At 58.8% G+C, this 27,227-nt stretch overlaps 6 protein-coding genes across 6 annotated transcripts; all 6 read left to right on the top strand.

The window, feature by feature from the left end:
- Positions 1-396: 396 nt before the first annotated feature.
- On the top strand, positions 397-12,978 carry LPMP_353010 (phosphatidylinositol 3-/4-kinase, putative; the record flags this gene model as incomplete). Its single annotated transcript, XM_010704936.1, has 1 exon — positions 397-12,978. The coding sequence occupies one exon, from the start codon at positions 397-399 to the stop codon at positions 12,976-12,978; it is 12,582 nt and encodes a 4,193-aa protein (XP_010703238.1).
- A 1,027-nt stretch (positions 12,979-14,005) lies between these two features.
- LPMP_353000 (hypothetical protein) lies at positions 14,006-15,664 on the top strand (the record flags this gene model as incomplete). The annotated part of the gene is made up of 1 exon (XM_010704935.1): positions 14,006-15,664. The coding sequence occupies one exon, from the start codon at positions 14,006-14,008 to the stop codon at positions 15,662-15,664; it is 1,659 nt and encodes a 552-aa protein (XP_010703237.1).
- A 1,462-nt stretch (positions 15,665-17,126) lies between these two features.
- On the top strand, positions 17,127-17,468 carry LPMP_352990 (hypothetical protein; the record flags this gene model as incomplete). Its single annotated transcript, XM_010704934.1, has 1 exon — positions 17,127-17,468. One exon carries the CDS (start codon positions 17,127-17,129, stop codon positions 17,466-17,468), a length of 342 nt encoding a protein of 113 aa, XP_010703236.1.
- Positions 17,469-18,370: 902 nt separating this feature from the next.
- LPMP_352980 (hypothetical protein) lies at positions 18,371-19,414 on the top strand (the record flags this gene model as incomplete). The annotated part of the gene is made up of 1 exon (XM_010704933.1): positions 18,371-19,414. One exon carries the CDS (start codon positions 18,371-18,373, stop codon positions 19,412-19,414), a length of 1,044 nt encoding a protein of 347 aa, XP_010703235.1.
- A 1,626-nt stretch (positions 19,415-21,040) lies between these two features.
- LPMP_352970 (hypothetical protein) lies at positions 21,041-23,605 on the top strand (the record flags this gene model as incomplete). The annotated part of the gene is made up of 1 exon (XM_010704932.1): positions 21,041-23,605. One exon carries the CDS (start codon positions 21,041-21,043, stop codon positions 23,603-23,605), a length of 2,565 nt encoding a protein of 854 aa, XP_010703234.1.
- Positions 23,606-24,907: 1,302 nt separating this feature from the next.
- ABCG6 (ABC transporter, putative) lies at positions 24,908-26,950 on the top strand (the record flags this gene model as incomplete). The annotated part of the gene is made up of 1 exon (XM_010704931.1): positions 24,908-26,950. One exon carries the CDS (start codon positions 24,908-24,910, stop codon positions 26,948-26,950), a length of 2,043 nt encoding a protein of 680 aa, XP_010703233.1.
- Positions 26,951-27,227: the final 277 nt, after the last annotated feature.

Raw genomic sequence — 27,227 nt, 5'->3', positions numbered from 1 at the left:
TGCCTTGTCCTTACTCGTCAGCCTCAGCACTCATCACACGCAGAGACATGCACGTATGCGCACATGCCGCGCTAGTAAGGGTCGATGGCATGAACTGGGTTCTTTCTCTTTTCTGCCTTAACTCCCCTCTCCCCCAACATTGCATCCATGGTGAGAAGATCGGCAAGCGGGGTTCCTACCTCTTCAGCACATGTACTCCGATACGGAAGGCAGACAGTCATCGAGTGACTTGATACGCCCATTAAGCGAGTGTGCCTTCGCACTCATTTGTCTGAAACAATAAAGGGTAAAAAACGCAGGCAAAGGCCACAGCTGCGATCGACACATCGACTCTTTCCTCCATCTGTCCACCCCACCCATCCCTTTCTCTACAAGGAGAAAAGAGAAAGCACTAGGATGGATGAGGTCATCAGCGTCATATTGAAGTGCATCACGCAGCTTGGCTGCCTCGTAGATGGCCCTGCTGCCGACTTGAGTGGGAAAGCGGCGTCCATCACAATCGACACGATAGGGAAGTGCATTGCCGATCATGCATACTTGTTCACTGGCCAGAAAATGAACGGCCAGCGCGTATGGGAGCTTGTATGTCCAACGCCAAGCACTATCAGAGAGCCACATGCAGCGAAGTGGACTCTCCTCTCGCTCTTTCACCGCCTTGCCGATGCAGTGGCGGCCTCCTCCCGTGCGCCTGAGGCAGACATTCTGAAACCCCTTCTGAAGCTGCTGTGTTACGCTGTGAAGCCACCGCTCATGTTAAGTGCGTCACCTGGGCAACTGCGGTGCCTCTTTGAGGCCGCGATGCGCTTGCTGAGGACGCTACTTCCATTAAAGAAACACACGGATGCGCTGGCGGAGTGCTTGCATCTCCTGCTCGCGTTGATGCAACCGTCAAACTTGCAGGAAGCGCATTGCGCGGTGGTTGCCTCAGGGGATGAGGCGGCACAGGTGGCCAAGATGTGCACAGATGTCTGCGGAGCCAAGCACAATGTCGCGCTTCGACCGAAGAACGCCTCTATGCGACTACTGGGGTGTCTGTGTGAACAACCAGAGTATGCGCGCGCCCTAAGCCGGCAGCTCGTGGAAAGAATTCTGAAATGCTTCCTCGATGTTGCGAGGTGTCTGACTCAGCAGACAGAAGTGAATCAAACCCTTGGAGAGGGCCTTCTACGGGGTCTGGCTGGGTTCCTGGGCACTTTTCCGCTCCGCTGCAAAGAGGACGCCCCTGTCTTGACACTCATTAACAACATCGTACTCAGCGCGCTGATGCTGGGCGAAACGTCGACCAACTACATGTTCTGTCATTCAGCACTGTTCCTGCTTCGTCGCCGAGCCTCCGACACCCTCGCCCCCTTCATACTGCTGTGCGCCGCTGAGTACGGTGCCGCGCTCAAGGCGCTGTGGGTGCACCGAAACAAGGATGTGCGTCGAGAGTCGCACGCGGCGGTGGCGGCGTTCTGGTCCACGCTGAGCTCACAGCTGCTGCAGCGCCACTCATCAGAGGTGGTGGGCACGAGTACCACGCATAACACAGACGAATCACACAAACTTCACCGCATTGTGGAGACCCTCCTGCGGTCCTTGGACTCCAGCGCGGATCGGGAAGCCTCTTATGCCCTGGAAGCCCTGTATCACCTGCTCCCCGCCGTGGCAGCGCTAAGTGATACTCAGACACTGCAGACGATGAGCACACGACTCGAGGAGCGTGTAGGGGCTCTGCTGGCCCCCACGTCTGCGGTGCAGACGGAGGCGTTGTTTCGGCAGGCGCCGTACCTTCTCGCTACCCTTGGGCAGCTGTTGAGGCTACTGCCATCGGTGTCGCCGCGGCAGCAGACAATGGTGCGGGAACTCCTGGACTGGATCCTTCTCCTCTACCCGCACCCGAAGTTCTACGATCGGGAGAAGACGGTGCCGGGTATCATGGTTGTCATCACAGCTCTTATGCACCACCCATACACACCCCACAGTACCCTGCCACGCCTGCTAAGCGAGCGTACCCTTGAGCTTGTGGGAGAGGCACCAGGTGCAGCCATGATGAGGCTTGCTGGGGAGTGCATCTCGTGTGAGGAGCGGTTGGACTGCATGGCAACACTGTGGACGAAGCTCTTGACATCATGCGAAGAATTTGTCCCAGAAGCCGAGACAGAGTCGAAGCAGCGCCTCTCTATCGCCTTTTACCGCGCTTGTAGAGACTTTTGCGAGAGGACCCGGCTGGAAGTGGTGGTCGTGGCGAGCAACAGGGAGGCGACACTGGAGCAAATTTTGGTGGACGGCCCCGATGGAATGCAGCCTCGCTTCCCAACGCAGTACAGCGCATTTTTGAGTCTTGTGGACTTCTTTGTCCGACTCAGCGAGGGTCTCAGACTGTCTGACCGCGTTTGCCACCTACCAGCAGGAGAAATGACGCTGTGGCTGGAAGCGCTGGTGCGTGGCGCCAGTGCCGCACCGCACGTCTCCGGCTTTTACACGCTGCTCCACCGCACCCTTGTGGGTGAGGGAATGTACCCACACTTATCGAGACGTGCGCGACCCTGCATGGGTGCCTCACTAGTGAGTGGCAGCTCGGATATCACCAGCGATGACCACCACCACGATCACCCATGCGTCTCACCGCCCCTTCGCCGTTTTTTTAACATCGAGTCCCTGCGATTGTTGTATGTCTACAGCGACGAGCTGCTCTACCAGTGTGCCATGTGCGTGTTGATTGGTGTGGCGCTTGTAGGAAGTGAAGAGTGGGGTGAGAGGATCGGTAGTCGCGCCCGAGCACGCGACGACCGCCGCCTCGATGCGTATGTGCGCGCCCTCAAGGTCGTCTTAGCGCCCACGCCGACACCACTGCATGACGAAAGCCCCACCGGCGGCGCGAATGACGCCCTTTACAGTTTCAGCAGCAGCCCCGCTATGCTTGAGAGTAACCGGCAGTATGCCCTGCGCGTGTTGGACAGTAAATTGTGCCATTCGCCTCGCTGGGCAGCTGTAGTGCTGCCGGCACTCACGACCGCCTTGCACTCCACGGAGGTGGCGACTGCCGTGCGAGCCTCCGTGCAGATGTTGGCGGCACGGCACGGTATCACCATCGCCGCAGAACTGCAGCATCGCAGCAGCGAGGCTACCTTCGCCCTGCTCTGCAGCGGCGAGCGAGCCAGCAACGGCCTTCGAGATAGCATGCCGCGCTGGCTGGCAACAATGCAGCCAGTCACAGTACCGCTTATACCAGTAGATAGTGCGCTACATATTGGGTACCTTATCCCCCTCGCTTCTCGGTTGAGCCTGCACGGCAAGCAGCCAGCGATACGCACAGCGGCAGCGGAAGTCCTGTACTGGTGCGCCATGTGGGTGCTCTGTAAGAGGGTGAGTCACTGGTACAGCGCTGTCTTTTCCCCATTGCTGTCCCTTGCTTCTCTAGCCAGCAGCAGCAGCAGCACAGGGGGTAGTAGTGGCGGCGATGACAACAGTGGTAGCGCGGTGCATCAGGAGCTGCATAGGTTACTGATGCAAACAGCGCGGTGGTTTGGTAGGCCAGCGGGTACCCCCCAAGAGGCGGAGTCGTTTGTGCTCGTACTGTTGCACGGGCTTGGTGAGCGAGAAGTGAGGCAGCGACAAGTTGCGATGGAGGCCCTTTTTGCATATGCCATACCACCCACAGATGAGCCGCAAACGGCGACACCTCATTTTCTAGCTGTGATCAGGCAGCTGGCAATGATAGAGTGTGGCGCATCGGAGTGGTTGCGATTGGGGGCAGCTCAGTGTGTGCATGGCATGGTGCGCTCCCTGTACAAAGCGAAGGTACCAGGGCTGGGGCGCACAGTGCAGGCGGTGGTGCAAGGTGCCTTGGGCTGTCTGCGACGCTGCACGGAGGTCCCTCTATGGGGGGTGATGGAGACCGCCACGTGCAACGAAGTACAAGAGGCGCTCCGCTGCGTGGGAGCCTACTGTCGCGATATCCGCGAACTGGGAAGTGAAGAGGACTCAAGGGAAGCGGATCAAGGCGCAGCATATCTTGTACACGCAGCGCCTGCGGTGCTGCCAGCGTTGGTGCAACGACACATCGCCTGCGCCATCACGCTGCTGCAGGCGCTGCCTGCAGTCACGCACATGAGCGGCAGCGTGCACCAGGTGTGGTCGCTTTCTCAGCAAGTAGTCCGTGAGCAGCGGCAGCGGATGTGCCCCGCCGCAGTTAAGTCACTCGACAGCGTGGTTGACGGGTGCGCCGCCCTTGTAGCGCTCCTTCAGAGTGGATGTTTCGCCGGGTGGAGCGAAAGGGCGACCGTCGAAGCGGCACCCCCCGTTATCTCTGCGCGGGCGGAGGACTACTCTCTCGACCCAGAGTTGCTTCACCTGCTAACGGCCGTGCTTCAAGCCATCGTCGAAGAGGCACGCGTGGCGACGCACGAAGGCAGATGCGTTTCGCCGCGCCTCATACGATGGCTGCTAGAACTCGCGGACGTGATGCCGGTGCAGACGCACACCACGCATTTCTCTCAGCTCTTCACGCCTACCGTAATAGCGCAGGCTGTTCGCGTGATGGTGGTGGGTGCTAAAGTAACCATGGGACAGTGGGCAGGAGACGACGGCGAAGGTGAGGCTTTTGGCGCGCCGCTTCGCCGATGTACACCCTCCTCGCGGCTCTCGACAACGGCGCGACTGGGCCTGGAACTCATTCAGCTTGTAATGCGCGTCGTTAACCAAAGGCGTCATGGTGTACAGGTGGTTGAGGAAGTACTCTGCGCCATCCAGGGTACTAGTGTGTTTGATGTGTTCACCGCAGCCTCGCCTGCCAGCCGACTTATCGATGCGTTGAGAATGGGCCCGACAGCGCTCGTTACTGAGCCGGTGGCCCTCGCAACCGCACTTTGCCAGATGGAGACCCCTTATGCCTCCGCCTTCACAACGCTGTGGGTGCTCATAGCGGATTCAATGAAGATATCGCCCAACGTGATTGTAAAAATGCTGCTGGCATTACTGCAAAACTCCGACGCCCTCAACACTGCAGGGGGAGAAGGGGTATGCGAGGGACTGTTCGTACTTTTCTTCAGTGAGGCTGACCCTGCACTCCTTTGCCAGCACCTACGCACCCTGCTTGCTTCCGACGTGGTGCAGCACAACAGCTCCTTCACGAGCCCCTTGTTCTCTGTCAGCCTCGACGACGATGACGGTGCGGTTGCTGTGGTATCCTCATCCAAATCGAGCTCGGCAGCGCTGGGCCGCGCTTTCAGCAGTACCATGACGCGGTGCTGGCAGCAAGCAAGTGCTACGCTAGCCACAGACCGTCTCGTATCTGCGTTGCCATCCTTGACGAGAGTCCTGATGTCAGAAGCTGCCTGTCGAGGTCCAAGCGAGGCACTCTTCCTCCTCAGCTTGGTTAGGGACTGGCTCGCGGAACTGCAGCAGCGCTCGCTAACATCCGAGCATGACAAGGTACTCTGCCTTGTCTGCGCGGATATGGTTGCAGCGGAACAAGAAATGCGAAAGAGCTCGATGACGGAGGGGCAAGACGACGATCGCGGAGTCGCTCGGCTCGCAGCTTTGCTGATGCTTGTACGGCTTACAGGCCCTGGCATTCACACAGTTCCGACTCTAAGCGGCGCGCTTTGCAATCTTGTTCTGTGCGTCAGCCAGCCTACCAACATTTACGCCCTCCTGGCAAGTACTGATGCGACAAACCGCGTTGTATGGGGCTTTCACATGTTTGCGGCAATTCTGACGCCGCGCCCCGCACATCGCTCCTTGGCAGTTTTCCCTGTGGACCTGCGGGCCGTGGAAGTGGCGCTGGGCCTTCTCAGCGAGGTGCTCAACAATGCACTGCCGCTGCGGTGGACAGAGCTGAAGACACCGCTGGAAAAGGTGAATGGTGCCAAGGTGGCCCGTTCAGGGACAGCGCTTTTCGCGGCGGTGCTGCCCTACAAAGTGGAGGTGCTCGAGGTGATTGCCCCTCTCCTCGCAAAGGAGTCTATGCCACAGCGCGGCACTATTGTTCGCCACGTGCATAGGGCGCTTCAGACACTGAGCACTTGCAATCAAGCGCTACAGCTGGACGCGTTCAGCTGCGCTTTCCGCTTGCTGCGCGATCAGCGCACACACCCTCGAATCTGCGACGCCCTCACAGACCACGTTCTTCTTCCACTCCTGCACGCCTCCGCTGAGGCGGTGCGACTGCAACTCTTCGAGGCAGAGGTTTGCAACTGGGTAACGGAGGCCGGCAGAGCACCCGCGCCTGGATGCCTCTATGTACAGACGGCGGCTCTCTCTTGCCTGGAGCTGATGCATCGTCTCTGCCCTCTCTCTGACTTGCGAGGATCGATTAACAAAGTGTTCACCTGCCGAAATCCAAATACAACCGGGGAGGAGCTCACGCTGGAGATTCTGAAGGCGTGTCGCGAGGCATGGCAGCGACCGAACACCAATGGTGACAATAGCGCTGGGGAGACTGACAGTGGCGTTGGCGATAGCACGCACGCGGCCGCTCTGCGTCGATACCGTCAGGCCGCGTTCCGGTGCCTTCTCGCGACGCTTTCGAAAACTCAGCAAGCAGAGAAGGTCTTCTGTGAGTACCTTTTTCAAGAGTGCTGCGCTGCGCAGTGGAACGTACTCTTCCTCGTGAAGAAGTGGGACGTCGTCGTGACGAGCTCGCTGGACGCGGAGGGGGAGGTGCTAGCGCAGGGAGGCGGTGTCGACCCGCACGAAGTGCAACTATGGCGGGACATGAACAACTGTCAACTTTCAGAGCTCTTCGCGCATCTTATTCGGCACTTTCCTTCATCTTTGGTGGTGCAGGGCGAGCCACCGGAGTGGGTCCGTCACTTTTTTGCCATTGTGCAGCACCCACGGGTGTGCCTGTCCGTCAAAAAGCTCTTTTACGAGTGTATCTGCCGTAACGAACGCTTCTTGGGCACCTTCGCACGGCGCATCTTCGACGGTGTCGCCGACTCCGTGGCCGCAGTGGCGCCTTCGGAACGGGCAGGGCCGGTCGTCTGGGAACTTCTCGCTGTTCTAACCAGATGGCACCGCGAAGGAGGGTCGGGAGCCTTAGAGGTGGGTAGCCCTGCATACCTGAAAGCGCTCGCCCGGTATGCTGCCTTTCACCTGGCATGGGAACACTCCTTCACTGCACGGGAGGGAAGCCGACCACTCGATCTCACTTCTCACAAGAGGCTTGCGGAGCTGCTGGAGCAAATCCGTCGGACACAAGGCGCAGCACCCGCCAGCGTGTCTTCGCCGCCGCTCACTTCCGAAGAGGTGAAGACGCTCCTCTCACACCCTGGGTACGACCGCCGCGCCTCCTTGGAAGTGATTTATCTGGTCACAAACCTGTGCGGGTGTCTCGGCTGCACCGGAGACAGCCAGGAGGTGGTGGAGGTATACAGTTTGCTTGGCGCTTTTCTGGATGTCTCGGCGTCACCGCAGCTGCACCGCATCGCGGCACGACTTGTAGGCCTTGAATACCGTCTACTGAGCGAAGCTGACACCCGGGAGCCGTCCTCTGCGGTCAGAAAGCTCCTTCGTGACGCACTAAAGGACACCGTATGCCCAATTCTGGTTTCATACGAATCAGACAAGAAATTTCTGGATGTGCTCGAGGCGATGCAGGAGGACCGAAGTGGCGACTTGGTGTACCAGCTGCTCAGCCATACGGACCTGCTGCATCGATACAGCACTCGGAAGGACTCAGAAAAACTGCTCATCTTGCGCATCTTGGCACACGCCGGCACCTACGTCGCCGACAACTACGACTCCATTCACACGCACTTGTCTGGGCAGCTGTGTGGCACTAACAGCAACCTTCTGCTGGGCGTCTGCACAGTTATGAGGAACTCCTTACCGCATTTGTCGATGGAGTCGGTGCGCCACTTTCTGCGTGACTTCTGCTGCCTCAGCGCCTTGCAAGTGCTAGAGTCAGTGGAGCAGACGCGTGTTGCCTTCTATGCGATGGGCTTGGCTGCCTTACAGCGGTGGGCGGTGATGAGAGGAGACCAGGAGAAGCAGGACGATGGCGACAGTGTCAGCGCAGATGTTGAGGCATTCTTGGTGCATCGTGGACTCCGCGACTCCTCTCCTGCGGTTCAGGGTATGGTGCTGGCGTACCTTGATGTCCACGCCCCGAACGTACCAGACACGATGTGGGGGCGTCTCACGTATCTTATCACAGCCGAGGACGGGGCCAACGGAGACGGCGACAGTGGCAGTGGGGGGTGGGTGCGGCATTCCGCCCTCCTACTTCTCTCTCTGTCAAAGCGGTTGCACAACTCTGCCAATAACACCTTCTCGTTCACTGAAGCTTTGCGGTCGGAAGGGACGTCTCCGACACTGACGGCGACAGCAACTACTGTGGTGGAAAGCTCCGGTGCGCGGAGGGATCCCAGGAACGTGCCTCTTTTCTTCCAAACAGTGCGGTACGGTGATCCTTCGGGTGCGGTGACAGCGAACGCTGCATGCTTGATTACCACTGCACTCTCCCAGATTTTCGTGCCATCGACTCTGATACCCCAACCACCACAGCAGCAGCAGCAGCAGCCTCTGTCGGATGCAAGGCGACCTGATGCCGCGCTGCGCACCAACGCCACCGTGGCGCCGTGGCGCCGTGCTGGAACAGTTTCCACATCCACTGTAACCCAATCTTGGCTGCGCATGGATAGCAGCGACTCCGAGCAAGACGACGCTGGGACATCGGACAGGGTGATGGCGTCCCGGCAAATCTCTGAAACGATGCGGCTACGCACTGCACATGGCGCCGCACTTCGAGATGGTCGCGCGGTGCTCAACACACCATCCACAGCGCCCCTCCTTGAAAGCCATACGGCGGAACGCTTCCCGGAGGTGCGGCTGGTACTGAAGTCGCTGCTGGCGCCGCTGCAAATATTGTGTCTCCATGAAGATGCGGTGGCCGCCCGTGTGCTCATTGACCTCATCAGCAACGCCGCTATCGCACCCTCGGCCACCAGCGAGTTGCCACGCACAGCCTCTCTTTCTAGTGCCCTCACTTCCCTCTTCTCTGCGTTTGAAAGCGGGGCGACGAGCAGGCAGTGCGAGCATGCCAAGAACCCCCTCAACCTCTTCGTTGCGCTAGAACTACTGTTGCATGCGCAGGCTGCCTGCGGGTTTCCATTCGAGAGCCTGGACTGCGCAGCTCTAGTGCGCCTCACAAACGACGCTCAGGCGCGTGGCGGTAGGGTGCCAACAGCACCCCTGCCCGTTGCGGACGGCACAGCGCACGTCGTGGAGAAATTGTTGTCGTCGCTGGTACCGTCGACAACGCAAGGGGCGCCTAGAAGACTCTCTGTTGCATTTCCTGCAGCGATGTGGCATGCCTATCACGTGGCGCAGCGACTGCGTCGATGCGATGACGCGGCATTCCAGTCGGCTCTGCGTCTGTTCAGGGCTACGAGGGGACATGGAGCACAAGTCAGTCAGTTGCAGGGTGTTCTGGATGCCATGGAGGCGGGCGGGGCAGCCTACTCGGTGCGCCTCATTGGAAAACTCTTGGAAGAGGAAAAAGAAGCAGCAGCAGTCCCAGCTGTAGCGTCCCCTGCGACGCACGCGAACGGTGAAGCCCCCGCCTTGTTCGCTGCCCGGGAGGAAGTACTGCGCCACTACCGCAGTCGTGCCTCACAGCTGCTGCTGGATTGGGGTGGCGCCGCGTCGACTTTGCAGCCTGCAGCGCCTGAGTGGGCAGGAGAAAGCGAGGAAGCAAGCGCTGAGGGCGTGCGCTTCCGCTTACGCGCGCAGCTGCAGCTGATGTGCGACAGGACTGCCTCTGCAGCGACAGTGAGGGCATCTATGGCGTTGCAACACCGCACAGGGTTTGAGTGGGGTGCGTGTCTCATGGCAGATGGACTGTGGTTGGATTGTCAGCGTCACGTAGAGGCCTCTGTTGACCATCTGCTTAGAAGCACCGCTTCTCTTTCTGACGGCGACGGCATCTCGCAAACCCGCTGTTACATCGCCGCCAATGCTCTCTCGCAGTTGGCAGATGCAGCGCAGGTACTGCGAGAGGCCTCCACAAGCGCTGTGGGCAGTGCCAAAGCGGCACTTCAAACTTACCTCGATACGATGCCAACATCGGTACCCATTGGCGACGCATATGGCCCACTGTTTATTGACGACGTTCTTCTCATCCGCAAGCTAGTCATTGACTATCATGTCCAACGGAAGGGTGATCTCGCGAACACATTGCAGCTCACGGACGACGAACGCCACAAGCTTGTTGCACGGGCTCACGAGCTGCTTGGTACATGGACGGTGCAGCAGTGTGCAGAACTACTCCTTCTCCCAGCGAAAACGAGTGCCATCGAGACTATAGCGTCCAACGCAAACCACAGCACACTTTCCGAGCAGACACGCTGCGCCTTGGATCTTCTCGGGAAGCGGAGTAGCCTCTTTCGTATTGCAGCTATGTCAGGCAAAGTGAGTGGCGTACCACAAGAAGAGGCCTTTGCCGCGTTCCAGCAGATGACGGGAAAAGACATGCAGCAGCATGCAGCTTTGGGGCTGTTGTCTCCCACGGCGCTGCGGCAGTGGGCCGTCGACGTTGCGCAGTGTGAAGTAGAGATGTTCACCTCCATCGGCGGCATCTTAAGCGGCTCGACCGAGTCGACAACCTTGGCACAGAAAAGAGAGACGTGGGTGGCGCCGCTCAAGGACAACCTGCAGGACGCGATACCGTCCCACATGACCCTGCTCAGTGCGCTAGAGAAACTGTTGCCGCCTGTGTTACACGGCGCCTGCACTCTTGCCGCCATGTCTGGAGATGCGACGGATGCCGCGCACGTGTACTCCATAACAGCCGCGACGCGATCGCTTTGGCAGCTCTACGCCAACACATTTCTGTGGTGTGCACAGGCAACTGGTGACCGCAGCGTGGAAACCGATGGTGGTGGACAGCTTCCGGTCTCAGCACGAGTGCCGCAGCTGCTCTCGCTCTTTGCCCTCCCACCAATGCCCGAAGCCGAAGCGCAAGCTCAGTGGCACAATACATGGGAGGCCCTGGTTCAACTGCCCGCACAGGTGTGGCTCCCATGGGCAACCCTTCTTATCACTACGCTACTAAAGACAGAGCACACCGTTCTTGCCCGAATTCTCCTGCGCCTCTGTCGCGAGCATGGGCAGGTGCTCTACTACCCTATCAACTGTGCATGGGGTAGTCTCGCCGATCTGGGAAAATGTCGCGCCACCCGCCGCACCATCGACAGTGGCCTGGCACGTGAACTTGCAGAGCTGAACGAGTGGCACAGGGGCCACAGGATGGCCCTTGTTGCCGAGTTCGCCGCCGCCCTTGATGAACTCGTGGAGCCCCAGCATCGTCTGGAAATTCGATTGAGCGAGGTTGAACTCCTCGTGAAGCAGCACGAGCAGTGCGTACGCGGCGGCGGCGGCGTGCAGACAGGGTATCTCATGGAAGCACGGCAGCTATACGAGCGCTGCAAAGAGACCCTGATGGACCCAGCACGCTGGGGGTGGGCCCAACTCTACCACCGCCGCGCCGCGCAGGTGTTGCAGGAACTCGATCGCCGGAGCACGTTTTGCACAGAAGTGCTCCGGTCAGAAAAGCGATTCAGCAGCGCAAAGAGGGAGGCCCTTCGCCAGGTGACGATAGCGCTGAACACCCTCCCCACGAGCGTGGCAGATAGCGCCACCAGGTCACAGGAGCTGACACTGTACTCGGAGCGACTCCCACGCGTCCTGCGGTGCAGCGCCATGGCCATGTCCACTACTACTGCTACTCTCCAGCTGGGCTGCACCAGCGAGGCAGCCGAGCCGATCCTACACCCAGTTCAACCGACGCATCTCCTCCACACACCGCAGGAGGCAACCCAGCAGTGCCGCACGCTCATTGGCGTAGCGGACCAGGTGTTCGTGCTCAAGTCGAAACGGTCGCCGAAGAAGGTGGACATCTACACTTCCACCGGAAGCTGCACATACATGGTCAAAGGCGGCAAGGACCTCCGGCTAGACCAGCGCATCCAGGAGGTGTTCACATTCGCGAATCTGTGTCTTCTCGCGTCTCCACATACTCGGCTGTCGGCGTTGATGATCCGCACATATGCCGTCATCCCCGCCTCGCCGTTTGTGGCACTCGTTGCCTGGGTGCCCAAGACTGCCTCGCTGCAGGAGCTGATGAGGGAAGCTACACCACCAGATGCGCGCGAGGCGGTGGCCCGCTTCTGCCGAACACGCGGAAAGCCACAGGACATCCTTGCTCTCTATAAAAGCGCCCATATCACCAGGAGCCCAGAACAAGAGTACACAGATCTTGTGCTATGTCTGCGCCAGTCGGCCCTTGTAGAGTCGCTCGAAAGTATCGCCCCTGACTACTGTTCTTGGTTTGGCGTACGAGAGGCCTTCTTGAACACGAATGCCGCCGCCTCCACGGTGTCTTTTGTGCTGGGTGTTGGGGGCCGCCACACTGACACTTTGATGGTGGACCTCCTGAGCTGTGAGCTGGTCGCCATGAACTTCGGCTTGGCGTTTGGCGACGCAACACGCAAGCTGCCGGTGCCGGAGCTGGTGCCTTTTCGGCACACGCTCCAGCTACAGCGAGTGCAAGGGGTGTTGGGTAACGATGTCACGCGCTGCCGCATGCGCCGCGTCTTGCACGTCTTGCGCACCGAGCGACACACTATCGAGGGAATGGTCGCTGCGCTCCTAATGCCCGATGCAGACGCGATAGGCGACGAGGCAAGTTGCATCGCTGCGCACCAGCTTGACCTAGTGCGCCGCAAGCTCCACCTCGAGAACCCCGCCGACATTATTTTGCGCGATGTTGCACGCAACGCGTACGTGACGCAAGACAAGGACGTGTGGAGTGGAATCAAGATGTGCCTCTTTGAGAGGACACAAGGCAACAGCGAAGAGGACGACGACCTCGCGGAGACAGCACTCTCGACGCCTCAGCAGGAAGATGTGTTTGTGCAGCGACTGCTGCGCATCGCGTCTGACTCGCGCGTACTTGCTCGTGCCGATGCAGGGTGGCAGGCGTACCTGTAGCACCGGAAAGGAGGAGAAGCGAAATTAGGGAAACAAAAAGAATCCAAGATGGAAAAGGAATGCGCACGATCGGGTATGTGCGTGCTTGCGCGGTGGTATTCAACCTGTACGTAGTACAGAGTACGTACGGAACCTTTGCTGCCGGCCTCTGTGTCGCGAGGAGTCCATGTCAGACGTGCAGCTCTGGCTTCCCCTCCCCCTCCGCCTCCTCCATTCGTCTCTTTTTTTTTCCTCTTGCTGCTCAGTGCAAACGACTCCCACGCACTTGATATGCATAGACGCAACCCAACGCAAACCGCTCTCTGAACTCGAGCGGAAGTGAAAGAGGGAGCACTGAGGTACGCGTTCTTCTCGCCCTACAGACGACTGCAGACGAGCACAGAGGAAGGGTGTAGAGCGCCACCAGGAGCAGCTCTGCAAGCGACATGTCTCTCCTTCGTCCCCTCTCTCTCTCTCCACAACTCAAATGGCGCGACCAACCACCACTGTGCATGGGTCGTTACGGTGCTCTGCGTACAATCCTCCCAACTCTACTCCCCCGCCTGTGTCTCTCTCTCTCTCTCGCGCGCGCGCGCGCATCTCCATCAATGCTGCATTCACGCGCAATTCAAAACGGAAAAGAAAAGCGCCGGCCGCTGGAAGGCGACAAGATCAATTTTTTCTGTCTTCGTGTGCGTGTGGCGTCGTGAAGTAAGCGCAAAATAAAACGAAAGTGTGTAAATTCAGCATACGACACCCCTCCTCCATTCGCTCTCTGCGTTCCTGTTGTCTCTATATCAGCATACGCCAGTGCGAGTGCGACGCAGAGACGCCATTTGTGCCGGCGCCCATACCCAGACCGTTTCACCTCCCCAAATCGCTCACAGAGACGCAATAAAGCAAGACTCAGGTGAGGTTACGCCGATCAAGAGCACGCAAAAGTGGACGTGGAGACTAGCGTGCACATGAGGCACGCACACCCGCACTCGCACCTGCCTTGCGTCACTCCCCCTCCCCCCAAACCCAAAGGGACGAAGAAGTCAGTGCCATGCACGCGACAGTGCCGATTCTCACGTTGGGGCCGTACTCCCTCGCCTTTGTGGTGGGTCTCCTGCTATACTGGAACACCTCTCTCATCGTTTCGCGGGTGCTGACAGCCTTCATTGTCTCGATGATCGCCATGAAGCTGGCCCTCTTCTTTCACCTGCTCTTCAGTTGCTGCTACCGAGTCGTCTCTCTTCTGTTCCGCTTCCGCACGTTCTGGAACCCGAACGACGCCCTCGACCTCTTCAGGACTCAGTCACAGTTCTACACCATTGCTGACATGGCGAGCCTTGCACTGATGGTCGGCAACTCCCTGCAGTTTTGGACTGCCACCTTGGTGATGCGCGTCGCCCTCTCCACTCTTGCCGCTCGCACGGAGCTGAACATGCGCTGGTGGCAGTCGCAATCGGCAGCCGAACATAGCTTTTCGGTGGTTGTGTGTCTGCTGCTCTGTACAGGGTGCGCGCTGCAGTGGGCTTACTATACACTTCTCCCACAGGAGGAGAGGACCCAGGGTGGAACAGGCTCACTTCTGATGTGGTACACGTCAATTGTGTACATTGTGGAAGCGGGGCTGCGCAGTGCCTGCATGCTGGTGACGGCGACGATGCGGATGTGGGGCTACAGAGTACTCCAGTCTCTGCTCAGGAAAATCAATCCTATCGCCGTGCGAGCGCTTGAGGACTCCGGCTTGAACCCGTTCTCTGAGGTGCACGACCTCTACATGCAGTATCTCTACTCGGTCGCATGCGCCGCCACAGCGTGGTACTACACCTTGTCCTCCACCACAATGTGGATGCAGTGCTTTATGCTGCTGCGCATCTACCTTATTGCACTGGCCTCCGGCAAACTGCGCCACTATCGCCACGTGCTCGACCACTTCCCCTCCGTCGCCGCGGACCCGACAAAGGCGTGTGGTATCTGTCTGGACGACTTTGTGGGTGGAGAGAGTGTAAAGTCGCTACCATGTGGGCACACGTTCCACGGAGCGTGTGTCCGCTCCTGGCTCATCCGCGCTGCGGTGTGCCCGACGTGTCGGCAACCCGTTGCGGAACTAAGCTATCAGCACTTCACGGTGGCACACCCTGAGCGCATTTCACGGCAGCCGCGTGTTTCCCTAGATATGCGTGTACCTGCAATAGGCGGTAGCTTCACTGGATCGCTGCAGCCGCTTGCCCCACGACTGCCAGCTACAGCTCCCTTGGCCCGTGTATCAAGCCAAGATGTGGTTCATAGCGGTCGTGACGTGCTGTCGCAGTCGCCATCCTTGCCAGTTGAGCTTCGAAGGCTGCCACATTATGAGGAGCTGCAGCGCGTCGATGCCAAACGTCGGTCACTCGCCCTTCACCGCCAGCAGCAGCAGCAATTCTTCTCAGAAGCCGCCCGCGCCGCCGCGTCACAGGAAAACCGCCACGAAGCAGAAACGAAAAATCGCGTGAGAGACCAAAGCGCCGGTGTCGATGACCTTCTTTTCAAGGAGCAGTCGCTCCTTCCGGTTGAGTCAGCGTCGCTGCCGCTGCATAGCAGTACTTCATCCGGGCGTCGCAAGAGGCAGCGACCGCCGCTGGAATGCACCTCTCGCAGCGTCACAAGCAACGCGAACGCAGTTTTTGTTGAGGCTCCGGAGACAGAAGGCCTGCAACCGCGACGGAGAATGAAGTAGGAGTGCTGATATGCGCGCGTCCAGTGTCGTGCAAGTGTTGTCCCTTGTCGCTCATCCTTTCCCTCCTACCTTCTCCTACGTCGTCGTTGTTTCCCCTACCTCGGAGCCCCGTATAACACCGAAGAGAGACGATCTACTCCCTGCTCTCCCTCCCTTTGGGGGGGGGGGGTACGTGAGTGTGTAGGCGTCCTTGCGCCAGTTGCGGATACTAACCGACTCGCCAGCGTCCACGCACCCACAGGCTGACTCACTTGCTCAAGGAGGACCCGAAGAGAAGGCATCCGATCAGCATCTGCAAAGGAGTACGCAAATCACTGAAAGAGAAGGAAAGCCACCCTAACGAGGAAAAGTCTGGGGCAACGAAAAGATGCAATGATAAAGGGGAGGGGGCAATGGCGTGTGCTGGTGGAGGTGGTGCGGTAGGGTATCACTGACGAGGGCTTTCTGTCCTACAGACACCTAATCTGCGCGTCGGTGCATCGGGGGGAGGGGGGGACGGGATGCAGCGTATCCCCCTCTACTCTGTACCCCATCCCACCCTCGTTTCTGTGATATGCTGTTCTATCCTTGTGCAAACGGGGGCACCGCGGCCGCCTTTGCTTGGGCCGCGTTGCTTTCCTTTGTTGTTGTTTGTGTTGTTCGCCTCTGCAGTATTCATTCCCCTATGCTGCTGCTGCTGCTACTGCTGGTGTGAATGTATAATGAACAGGTTTTTCTCTTTTGCCCTTTTTGTTTCCTCTTTTCGCTTTCGGCATGCCTCTAGCTGCCGGTGCGCTAGGATGGGGTCATGAGGAGAGAGGGATAGACGACGCTGCCCGTATCATTCCTCCACTATCACCACTTTTTCCCATTTCGCGATTCTTTCCTCCCCTCCCCCTATCCTTCCCCTCAAGAGAACTGACCACCTTTAAAAAGCAAACGCGAAAATGCTCGAGCAGAAATGATTCAGTTGATGGTCGTAGATGCGTGCGTATGAGTCGGAGTGCTCCTTGAGTGTGAAGCAGTCGCTGTCGCCGCTGCCGTTCTGCCTCGCTTCCCTCTCCAGGCCTCTCCGCGCGCCAGAATCCACCACGTGCATGCACGTGGTAGTCGTTCAGGCATCTCTGTCGCTGCTGCATCAACACGCACGGCTCCAGTGGGCGTTACTCACTTCATTGTTCGATGTGGCCGGCTATGCGCCACACATTGGCGCGACCTCTAGATGTTGGTATTCTCGCGCGCGCACTCTCTCCGCCTACGCATTGCATTCAACTCTCCAGGCCCCTCCTCTTCTCGTTCCTCTCTAATGCTCTTCACCGCGCTCACCAGCATTCGTTAGTCAGCAGCTTTGTCTGTCTCGTGCTCTCTCGGGCTTCACTGCAGCTTTCAGAGGGCGAGAGAAGAGAGGGCAAGTGCACTGAGAGTGCTTTCCAGATAACCAATAACGCCTGAATTGTCGGAAAAGGAAATCTAGAACGCAGCAATGCTTCGCCACTCAAAGGACTTGCAGATGTGCCGCAAGACAGCCGGTACCGCACTCGGCTACGTGTGCCACCTGCACGAGGGTCGCTGTGTTATATGTGACCTACAGTTCAGCGAGATTGTGGACACGATGCACGAGGCTCACCTCTGCGAAGACTGCAGCGTACTCGCTACCGAAGGTGAGGAGGCGTGCATCATGTGCGGCTCTCGACGAGTCACTGATGTGGCCTACTACTGCCACTATTGTGTAGCCTTGGAAAAGGACAGAGATGGCTGCCCACGCGTGTTGAACCAGACGCGCCAGCAGAGATTGGCCGCTCTTCGTGCCGCTGTATCGCAGTGATTCAGGTGGGGAAACACGAAGAAGGCCCCATTGCATATTGTGCGTGGGGGTAGGGGTGGGTGGCACCTGCCCCTGTTGCCCTTTCCCCGCTGAATTCACATAGGCTCCGTACCACCTTTTGTTGTTGGCTGTTGTTGAGTTTGTGTGTGCGTCTGGGGGTACTTCTCGCGCGTCCTGTGAGGGATAGCCGGGAAGCGGAGTAGCGTGCGCCGTCTTGCAGCGCGCTCCGTTACTCCGGAGGCGGCATAGTGGTCAAGCAAACAAGTCCGTAGCGATGCAGCCGCGCGTCTCCAAAGTAGCCGCGCAGAAGCGCCGAGCGAAAATGTTATCATCACAACGTGCAAAAGTCAGCGGGTGTGTGTTGCCGGGGAATCTGCTGGACAGGACCAGCTGATTCCCTCTATGTAAAGGTTTAGAACCTCTAACAGCGTTCGAACCCAAGCCAGCATAGAAGTGGCCACACAGTGCGGCCGCACCGCGTGGAGCCGTGAATGGAGGGAAGAGATGGTGCATGGGCCACACCTCGGCGCAGTGGGGGAGCACGCTATCACTTGCGCGCAATCCGCACCTGTCTCCCTCCCGTTCTCCGGCACTACGTCCACATCCATAAGTCCTCTGAGAACTCACCATACCTCCTTCGCGCCCCATCCCGTATTCTTCCTTCTCTACTTCCTCTCCCCGGGGCGCAAGCCCTGAAAGGTGCGCGGCTGCGAAGGTGGCTCTCCTTTGCTTCTCCTCCGTCGCCGTTGGCTCGCCAAGGCGCTTCGCGTAGCACACACACACACCCTCTGAGTGTGCGAGGACGAGGGTATTGCCGCTGTGCTTTAAGTGCGCTTCTGTGAAGACTGCTGTTCTTCTGATTGTTTCCCCCATCTCTCCTGGCCTTCGAATCAGCCTGCATAATGCAGCTGTTTAGTGCGCACCGTGGTGCATTGGCGCGGTCCACCGCTGCTCTCCAGACTCCAGCGCGCAGCTTTGGGGCCCACGCGACACGACTCTTGCTTGGGCTGGAGCAGGTGCAGGACGTGCCCACCTCAACTGACCGCAAGCCTACCGGGATGCACCGGGGTCCTGGCAAGCGCCAGACCGCTCCCAAGGAAGCGGCGCAGTATCAATTCATAAGAAAATGGGACTTGCAGATGCGCGAGACATGGGACGAGCTTGAGCCGTTCAAGGGGCTGCCGAAGCCCAAGGCGCAGTTTGGGAACGAGGCCGCTGAGGTCATCTGGCCGTACGTGCTGCTGCTTGAGAACGTCATCAAGGTGCACCCGTACACCAAGTCCATTTATGTGTACTATAGTCAGCGGCAGAGCACACCGCTGGGAAAGCTGGCGGCACAGGTGGCAAAGCGTGTGTCGCAGGCGTATCTGATCCCCATCACCTTCCACAACTCGCAGGTGTACGTGGAGGCGGAGATGCTGCTCGAGTATAGCGAAACTCCCTGGGTGGTTGTCAACTGCCTCGACGGCACGCACAAGCTCATTCCTGTAAAGCCACAGGCTGGACAGACCGTGAAGGCGGGTGCGGAGGAAGTACTCGACGACATCGTGAGCGCCTGCAACAACATGGGCAACGCGGTGAAGAACCCGAAGGAGGTGATGCAGGTGCTCGGTGAGCGTCCCCTGCAGAACCAATACGTGCGGGTGAACTACCAGTGGTATGGCGACACGCCTGAGGAGCGCATGAGCCACCTCGTCAAATGGGACTACGAGCCGGAGGAGGTGGTACCGCAGTTGCGCAACCGCACGCAGCATGTGTTAGACTGGATGAACTACGACGGCCAGCTGCCGACACACAACTCCGTTCGGGTGAACATCCACAGAGAGGCTGCCCGTATGCGCAAGCCTAACATTTCTGCCGGGCCAAAGACCTTCTTCAACTCCTCCGGCTCTCGCGCCAACGCCCGCACGGCTCGATTTAATAATTCTCGCAGCCCGCAGTCGTAAGGCACGACGCCCATGGACCGGATGAGCGTATTTCAGGGCGGGCGCGAGATCGCTGATGGTGGCGGAGGATCCCCAAAGAATGGCACCCGTGATGCGTAGAAGAGTGCCTTTGGGCACCGCATCCCCAGTGGAGGGGGGTACCTCGCATGGGTATGTGTGCCGAACAGGAACGGCTGTGCGCGGATATGGTATCTGCTGCTGTTCTCTTGCGGGAGATCGCCGTTTGAGTTGTGGGATGTAAGGGGAAGAAGCGGCAATCTAGAATGCGTGCCTCAAGTTACTTCGTCCTGCGTTGACACTTTGCGTGACAGGTACCTTCCACCCAGCTTCTTCGCGCGTGTAAGTCGATGCTTGGAGTTCTTTTTCCCCTCGCTACAAACTGAATCACACGCGCATACCCACACAGCGGCACACCCACACATATCGCAATTTCTTGTGTGTTTCTCACGCGCCCTTCATCAGAGTGGAGTGTGATGACCCAGTACGGCGTACGTGTGCGTGGAGCGTTAAGTTCTTCGTCACGCTTGTTCGGTAGAGGAGGAGACGGATAGAAAAGCTTCAGCGCGTGACATTGGCCACGCAGCCGGCGCTCCGCTTGACGTATAGTCCCCCCCCCCTCTCCGCGCGTAACGCGTTTCGTGCGATATTAAGTGAGCTCCTATGCCCCCATTCCCTTCTCCATCCCCTTTCCCTACGTCAGTCCTGCCACTGGCTCCTCCACCCTTCTTCGCTACTCGAGAGCCTTTGATGTTTAACAAAAGGTGCGAGAAAAACACCTTGCTAACCCTGCTGAGCAACTCCACCGCCACCGCCGCACAAAGTGCCAATGAGCAGTACACCGTTTGAGGATCAGGACCTCGTCATGGCCTCGCGTGAGAGCGCGCAGCACACTATTACTATTCAGAACGAGGCGTACCGTCAGGCGCTCAGCGAATTGGCTGGAGAGTTGTATGTAGAGGCATACAAGCATTCAATGAAGCAAGCTCTCCGCAAACACGCTGCTCAGTGGAAGATGAGCAGCGACGCCGGCGAACACGCGAAAAACACTCCGAACCTACGCACGCGCTGAGAGAAACAGAGGGAAACAGGAAAGTCCTCCTCCTCCCCCCCCCCTCTGACGCTGCCATCCTCGCCCTCGTCGACTAGGCCTGTCCTTCATGCGTCTCCTCGAGTGTCTCTCTCGCGCCATGGGAGTGGGGAGGAGTGTGGACAAGAGTGAGTCCCTTCTGTGCGTGTGTATTTGTCCGGGGAAGCCGCAGTGGTCTAACAACAGCCGCACATGCGCCTCTGCATGGGACACTCGACTTCACTGCATCGAAGACGAAAAAAAAAAAAAGATAGAAGAGCGTAGCAGGCCCCGGCTGTCCATGGCTGTTACTCATTTGGGACTCGGCATCTCGTCGTTGGTGGGACTCCGCCAAGCCTCCATACAAGCTGTCCTCACTTCTGGTAACTATCACCCCCCCCCTCGCGCTTCCATCATGTACCCCTGTTACTGCTCCCTCTACCCCATTGCCCCTGGCGCTCAATTATTTGATCCGGCATATATTGAGAGACACACGCACACATGCGCTTGTGGGCACAAATCGAAAGACGCAGAAGGAACAATTTAGTCAGCGACCAGAAATGTGCACTTCAAGCCGTGCAACATCGCAGTGCGTTGCGACGTGCATCCAGTGGCTTGACTACGCCAGCGCAACCCTCAACCCGGATCGACTACCAGAACACATGGTCCATCTGGACGAGATGCTTACCCTCATGCGAAACACGCCGCCGCCGTCAACGCTGGTAGATGAGTGGAGCACTCAGGTGTGGTCCATGGCAGAGGAGCCGTACCCCGTGTACCTTCTTCGCTGTCTTGCTCACCAGAGCGGCCTGACGCAGCTGTCGCCGCACTTTGCCGTGCCAATCACCGATATCAGCAGCAACGATGAAGCGGCCGTTGCTGTGGCTGCAGGGGCCTCCACAGGCCATTCGCCTCGCCTGTTCTGGGAGCGGTGTATGGTAGTGGGTGTGCGGATGGAGCCTACGACGAAGAACCTCCTGCAGACCGGCTGGGAAACGCAGCCATGTCCAAATTGTGCGGTGCGAGACAGAGCAGCAACAAATGTGCATGGTGATCTGAACAGGCAGGCACAACTATCGGTGCTGCCACTGCTGTACGGTGGAACTCAATGCGGTGAGTGCGGCCATACACTTCCCCTAGTGCCGACGTGGACTCGTGTGCTCTACTTGGTGCTGCAGCGCCGTGATCGCAGCCGCGCAGCAGCCGTGGCGTACGGCGAGGAGGTGCACGACCACCTTTGGCTAGGTGCGTCAATCGATACTCTCCTGTACACATCCACTACGGAACAGCAACAGCCGCTTCTCGTAGTGCACGCTGCTGCAGTACAGGCCGTAGCTGCCCAGCCAGCCATGCTGCCATGCACCGAAACTGCGAAAGACGCATTTCACCTCCTTTGCCAGGAAGAGAGTGTGAGCCGCCTGGCCCTGAAGTGGGGAGACGGCGCTGCCTTCACTGCGGCAGCCGACCTTCATGATGTGGCCCGTCGCATTGCCCCGCAACTGCAGGGCCAGATGCACGTAAAGGGGCTCCTCTTCTTGGTAGTACTGCACCTTGTGTACTACGCGAACCATCCAGCGGCGGTTGGATTGCATCGGCACCCACTGCACGTGCTACTCGTAGGACCAGCCAAGACGGGCAAAAGTGCGTTGTTGCGAGAGGTGGCGCAACTTATCGGGTATGAGGCAGAGGTGCTTGGCTCCACCGTAGTACGAACTGGCGGCAGCACCGCCGCTGCCGGCGACTCGGCGTTCTCCGCAGCCCTCCCTATGCGACGCAGTGCCGTCCTCGTGGCAGGCCCCGGCATGACCGCCACCACACTGGTGCTTGACCAAATTCCCTCTACCGCAGCCGGGGCCGCTGCTACGGCGCCGCTGCTGGAGGTGATGGAGCGTGGGCAGGGCTGCAGCGCGGCGGGCAGTGGAGGAGGAAGCATCGCTGCTGGGGTCCCCGACGTATACCCGCTCTCATCCACCATCATTGCTGCCGCCGGTGAAGAAAGTGCAGCCGCCGTGCAACTGGCGCCTTACTTCTCGCTGATTGCCGCCGTGACGCCAACGAGCTCGCTCGATGACACTGCGATCATCAGTCAAGACGTCGTCGCGGCGTCGCGAGCGAGATCGTCGCACAGCAGGGAAACGTCGCGCAGCACGTCACGGCCAACGCAGCTGTCATCATCGCCGCGCCACTCTCAGCGCGGCCCATCCGCCCCGCAACGGACTCCTCACAGAACCGAGCCCAGCGTTCTATCAGAGCGACTGACGAATGACGACGTGTGGTATCTTGTCCGCCGCGCCGCTGAGCCTGCTCTGCTAAACAACGTGGTGAGCTACGAAGCGTGCTACAACACGTTCATTGACAGGCTGGTGGACTGCGCGGGGCTACTGGAGGAAGCACAGCCGTCAGTTTGCCGCGACCTCCCGCCTCCCTCTGCGTGCCGCGGACAGCATCACAGCGGGCATCCTTCGGTCACCTGCAACTCCCTGCGTGCGACGCCTCTGACCCTCGAGGAACACCTGCGCGTCTTGCGCGCCCTCTCCCGGGCTCGGGCAATGCTGGAGCCCGTGGAGCGCCTCCGAGAGGCTGGCTGGACGGCGCAGATGGGTAACGAAGTGTGGACACTCTATCATAGGCACCTCGTCGCGTGTGCTGACCTCATGCAGCACCGCAGCTGCGGTTCAGGGGTCATGGCATCGTGCGTCCCCGCTGCGGCGCCTCACATGGCTCCGTGGATGCTCTCCTCTTTTGCAACTAGAGGCGGTAGCATAGCCGCAGCGGCGGGCTATCCGTCCCCCAGTCGGCTCAGCCGTGATGCTGCGGCTCTGAAAGGGGAAGGGGAAGGTGTGATGTGGGCGATACCGTCACGCGGGGGTCGGAACCTTTGGCGCTCACAGAAGGCACCCTCGAAAAAGCGATGCAGACTGATGTTTGTCGAGGAGCTCCGCCAGCGTCAGCGTCAGCGTCTCTCAGGCCAGGTGGAGAGCACCGTTCCTCCATCAGAAGTAGAGCACCTCTTCGAGCTCCTCGGCGGTAACAGCGCCTTTGGTGATCCGCTTGATGTCGTGATGAGTCAGATGCAAGAAGAAGGACTCCTCCTTCGCCGACCTGGGGGGTGGCGTTCGATGTAGGAGTGCGGTTTAGGCATAGCTGTGCCGCGCATCCCCATCACGTCGTGCCACCGCTACCAACGCAGCTTGCCTGATGTCTGCTACAGTCGCTTCGGTTGCTGTTTCGTTACCTTTTTCTGCGATGTGTACTGGGTGGCTCTTGCCGTCTCTCTGCGCACCTCCCACCAGGCTTTGTGCGTTCACCACACATGCGGCCCTCGACCTCGTCTCTTCTCCCCTCTTCCGCCTCCCACCCCCGCCGATCCTCCCCACCCTTTCTGCGCAAACAGCGGGGGGCACACCCATACATGCACGCTCAAGCTTTCACGTTCTCCTCCTCTTCTGCTGTCCACCCTCACCCTCCTGCTCTTGCGGCACCTCTCAGCGCAGAAACCCGAAAGAAAACACACAAGGGAAAAAAAGAAAAAGACAGGCAATTGTGATGCCCGAGAGGGGCGAAAGTGAGAAGAGGAAGCCCGAAGTACGCGTTTGACTCGCACGTCGCTCTCTACATACTCTCGCCCCTCTCCACTACTAGCACCCGCCACCGACCAGAGACGTGGACCCTTCGCCAGTGAAGCGCTGCCATGGGATCAGGGCAGTGTCGTTGAGCCAAACGGCCTCAATAACGCCGCTTGCTTCTTCAGGTGAGCAATGCTTCCTATTGCTGTCAACACTCACTCTGCTGCTGCTGCTACCTCCTTTCGACCTTCCTACGGCTGTCTTCTTCTTTGCTTGCTTTGTTGGCCACGTCTTTGCCATGTTGGCGCGTCCCTCGGTCATGTCGCACAACGGCGACACGATTGACTGCAATGTTCTTATTGGTTTCCTATCATGTTCCATGACGGTGTCCACTCACCGGCGCACATGCTCACCCACCGCTACTGAGGGCAACACCGTCCCACGCGACAACGACGATTGTCCTTTCATCCATGAAACCTATCGATGTTGCTAGAGAGACCAGCTAAGGGGTAAATGAGGCGACAGTGGACGTTACCTTCTGCCCCTTTCCATCACCGCTCCCCTCGCTACACCTTTGCCACTATCACAGCGCATACACGCGTAGAGTTTCCATAGCTGGTAAAAAGGCGTGTTGCAGTAATCACCGCACCGACTGTGCCGTTGTGTTCTTGCTTTGCTTTGGTGTATTCTTACTTTATCTCTGGCCCTGGTGGACCGTATCCGCCCGCTTGCCTGCCCACCTGCTCCAGTACAACTCATTCCTTCCATTCTCATAAACGTCACTACCTTGCCGGCACCCCCCCCCCGTACCCGCCCTCTCCGCCACCGTTCTTCTTTGTGCTCTTTCTGTGTGCCGTACTAATGTCGTCTCCAGCGCCGCCTACCGTTCGCGCAGACGCTGGGCTGCTGCGACACCTCTCGCACACCTCGCCGAAGTCGTTCATGCCACCGCCAGCCTCCTCGCAGCACAAGACCGTGCTCACCTGGGAAGATGTCAGCTATACCATCGGCTCCACCGAAGAAGGCGACAGCCGCACCCTCATACGGCATGTCTCCGGCTACGCCCAAAGTGGCGAAATGCTCGCTGTTCTCGGGCCCTCGGGGGCGGGCAAGACGACGCTGCTCGATATCTTAGCTCAGCGCAAGATGGGCGGCAAGGGCCGCATTACCGGTAGTATTCTACTGAACGGTGCGCCTATTGAGTCGACCGCATTCCGGCGTTGCAGCGGCTACGTGCAGCAGGACGATCTTATGCACAGTTATGTGACCGTCGAGGAGGCGGTCCGCTTCTCTGCCACCCTCCGCACCCCACAGACCGTCTCGACCGAGGAACTAGAGATGCGAGTGTCGCGGGTGCTTCGGCAGCTGGGCATCGACCACGTGCGCCACAACTGCATCGGCAGCGCATTGGTGCGCGGCATCAGCGGGGGAGAGCGGAAGCGGTGCGCCGTAGCAGTAGAGATGGTGACGTCGCCGCCTCTGCTCTTCCTGGATGAGCCGACAACCGGGCTTGACACCTTCACAGCGCTTCATCTCCTCACACTTCTCCGCTCGCTCTCCCGTTCGGGGGTGGCTATCATCTTCTCCATCCACCAACCACGCTTCCGCATCTACGAGACATTTGACCGCATTCTGCTGCTAAACGGGGTCGGGGAGGAGGCGTACTTTGGTCCCGCTGCTGACGCGATGGGGTTCCTTGCCCAGATCGGACTCTCCCCCAGCTACGTGGGCAACCCAGCCGACTACCTCATCGACGCCGTCTCCGTTTTGCCAGTTGAGGAAGAGGAGTGGTTGTCACACCAGCAACAGCAGTCGGTGGCAGTGGAGACGATGACAGACGGGAGTCAGCTCATCCTACCCCCGCCGCCAGCCAGCTCCAAGGAGAGATTGGAACGGCTGTCGTCGGCAGCGTCAACGCAAAGCCGCGACATCGCCGCCGCCTTTGCTTCTCTACGTCTAGCCGCTGTTCTGCGGCAAATAAACAAGCTGCAGCGCTCCTCCAGAGCGGCATCACTGACTTTAACCACGACCGAATCCCCAGCCCGCGCCTACTACCGCAGTTGGCCCACACAAGTGTCGTGCATTGCCATGCGGTATCTGCGCAATCGTCGTCGTGACCCTGTCGCGACGTACGTCTCCATTACGTCTGCCATCGTATTCGCCTTTCTCACGGGCACCATCTACTACCAAGTTGGGAACTCGCAGGACAGCATTCGCAGTCGCATGGGCGTTCTCTTTTTCATAATGATGATCAGCACCTTCTCCTCCCTGGGCAGCTTGGAGATGTTTCTGACTGATCGTGCCATCTACGCGCGGGAGCACCGCAACGGCATGTACAGTACATCGGCCTACTACGTGGGAAAGGTCATTCAAGATATCCCTATCGGGGTGTTGGTGACCTTCGCCTTCAATGTGATCGTCTACTTCCTGGTTGGGCTGCAGCACACTGTCGCAAAGTTCCTTATCTTCAACGGCGTCAGCGCCTTAGTCATGCTGAACGGCTATGCTCTTTGCCTTCTCATGTCGAACCTGGCCAAGGACTACTCCACCGCCAACATACTTACCTCGCTGCTGTTGGTGCTGTATCTGCTGCCAACAGGCGGCATGCTAGTGAGTCTGAACAACATCCCACTCGTGTGGTCCTGGATCAAGTACGTCTCATTTGACCGTTTTGCTTTCTCGGCGCTTGTAGCGAACGAGTTTGAGGGGCTGTCCCTCGTCTGCGAGCCGGTGCCGTCCGACCTTGTGCCTTGCATCACATCTGGGTCGGCGTACGCAGCCTCCCAAGGCATGTACGCCAAGGACATTGGGCCACATGCGCTGATTGTCATGATCAGCATGGTGGTCTATCTTGTACTCGGCTACCTCGTGCTGCGCTGTTGGCGGTCCACTGAAGGGAAGTGAAGGCAAACAGAGGGAGGGTGCCAAACAAGAGAACAGCCACGAAGTCGCTCTCAAGCGTGTTTCCTTAGAAAGGACTCCGACCGCGTTATAGCGTATCGAAGGTGCTGCAGCTCGGGTTTCCTTGATCTGCGCTTCCTCCCCCCCCCCTCCTCTCCCCCTTCTTGTACTGTTAACCTAGTGGAAGCGACCGCATGCTTGGTAGCTGCACCGCACTTTTTTTTTCGTTTGATTCGACCTCCTACGGCTGAGCTCTGCTGTGTCTTTTGCTGTGGTTATT

Source organism: Leishmania panamensis (assembly GCF_000755165.1).
Source record: "Leishmania panamensis strain MHOM/PA/94/PSC-1 chromosome 35 sequence".
NCBI lineage: Eukaryota > Euglenozoa > Kinetoplastea > Trypanosomatida > Trypanosomatidae > Leishmania > Leishmania panamensis.
Note: the sequence above shows the minus strand (reverse complement) of the source record. Positions and strands in the feature narration are given on the sequence as shown.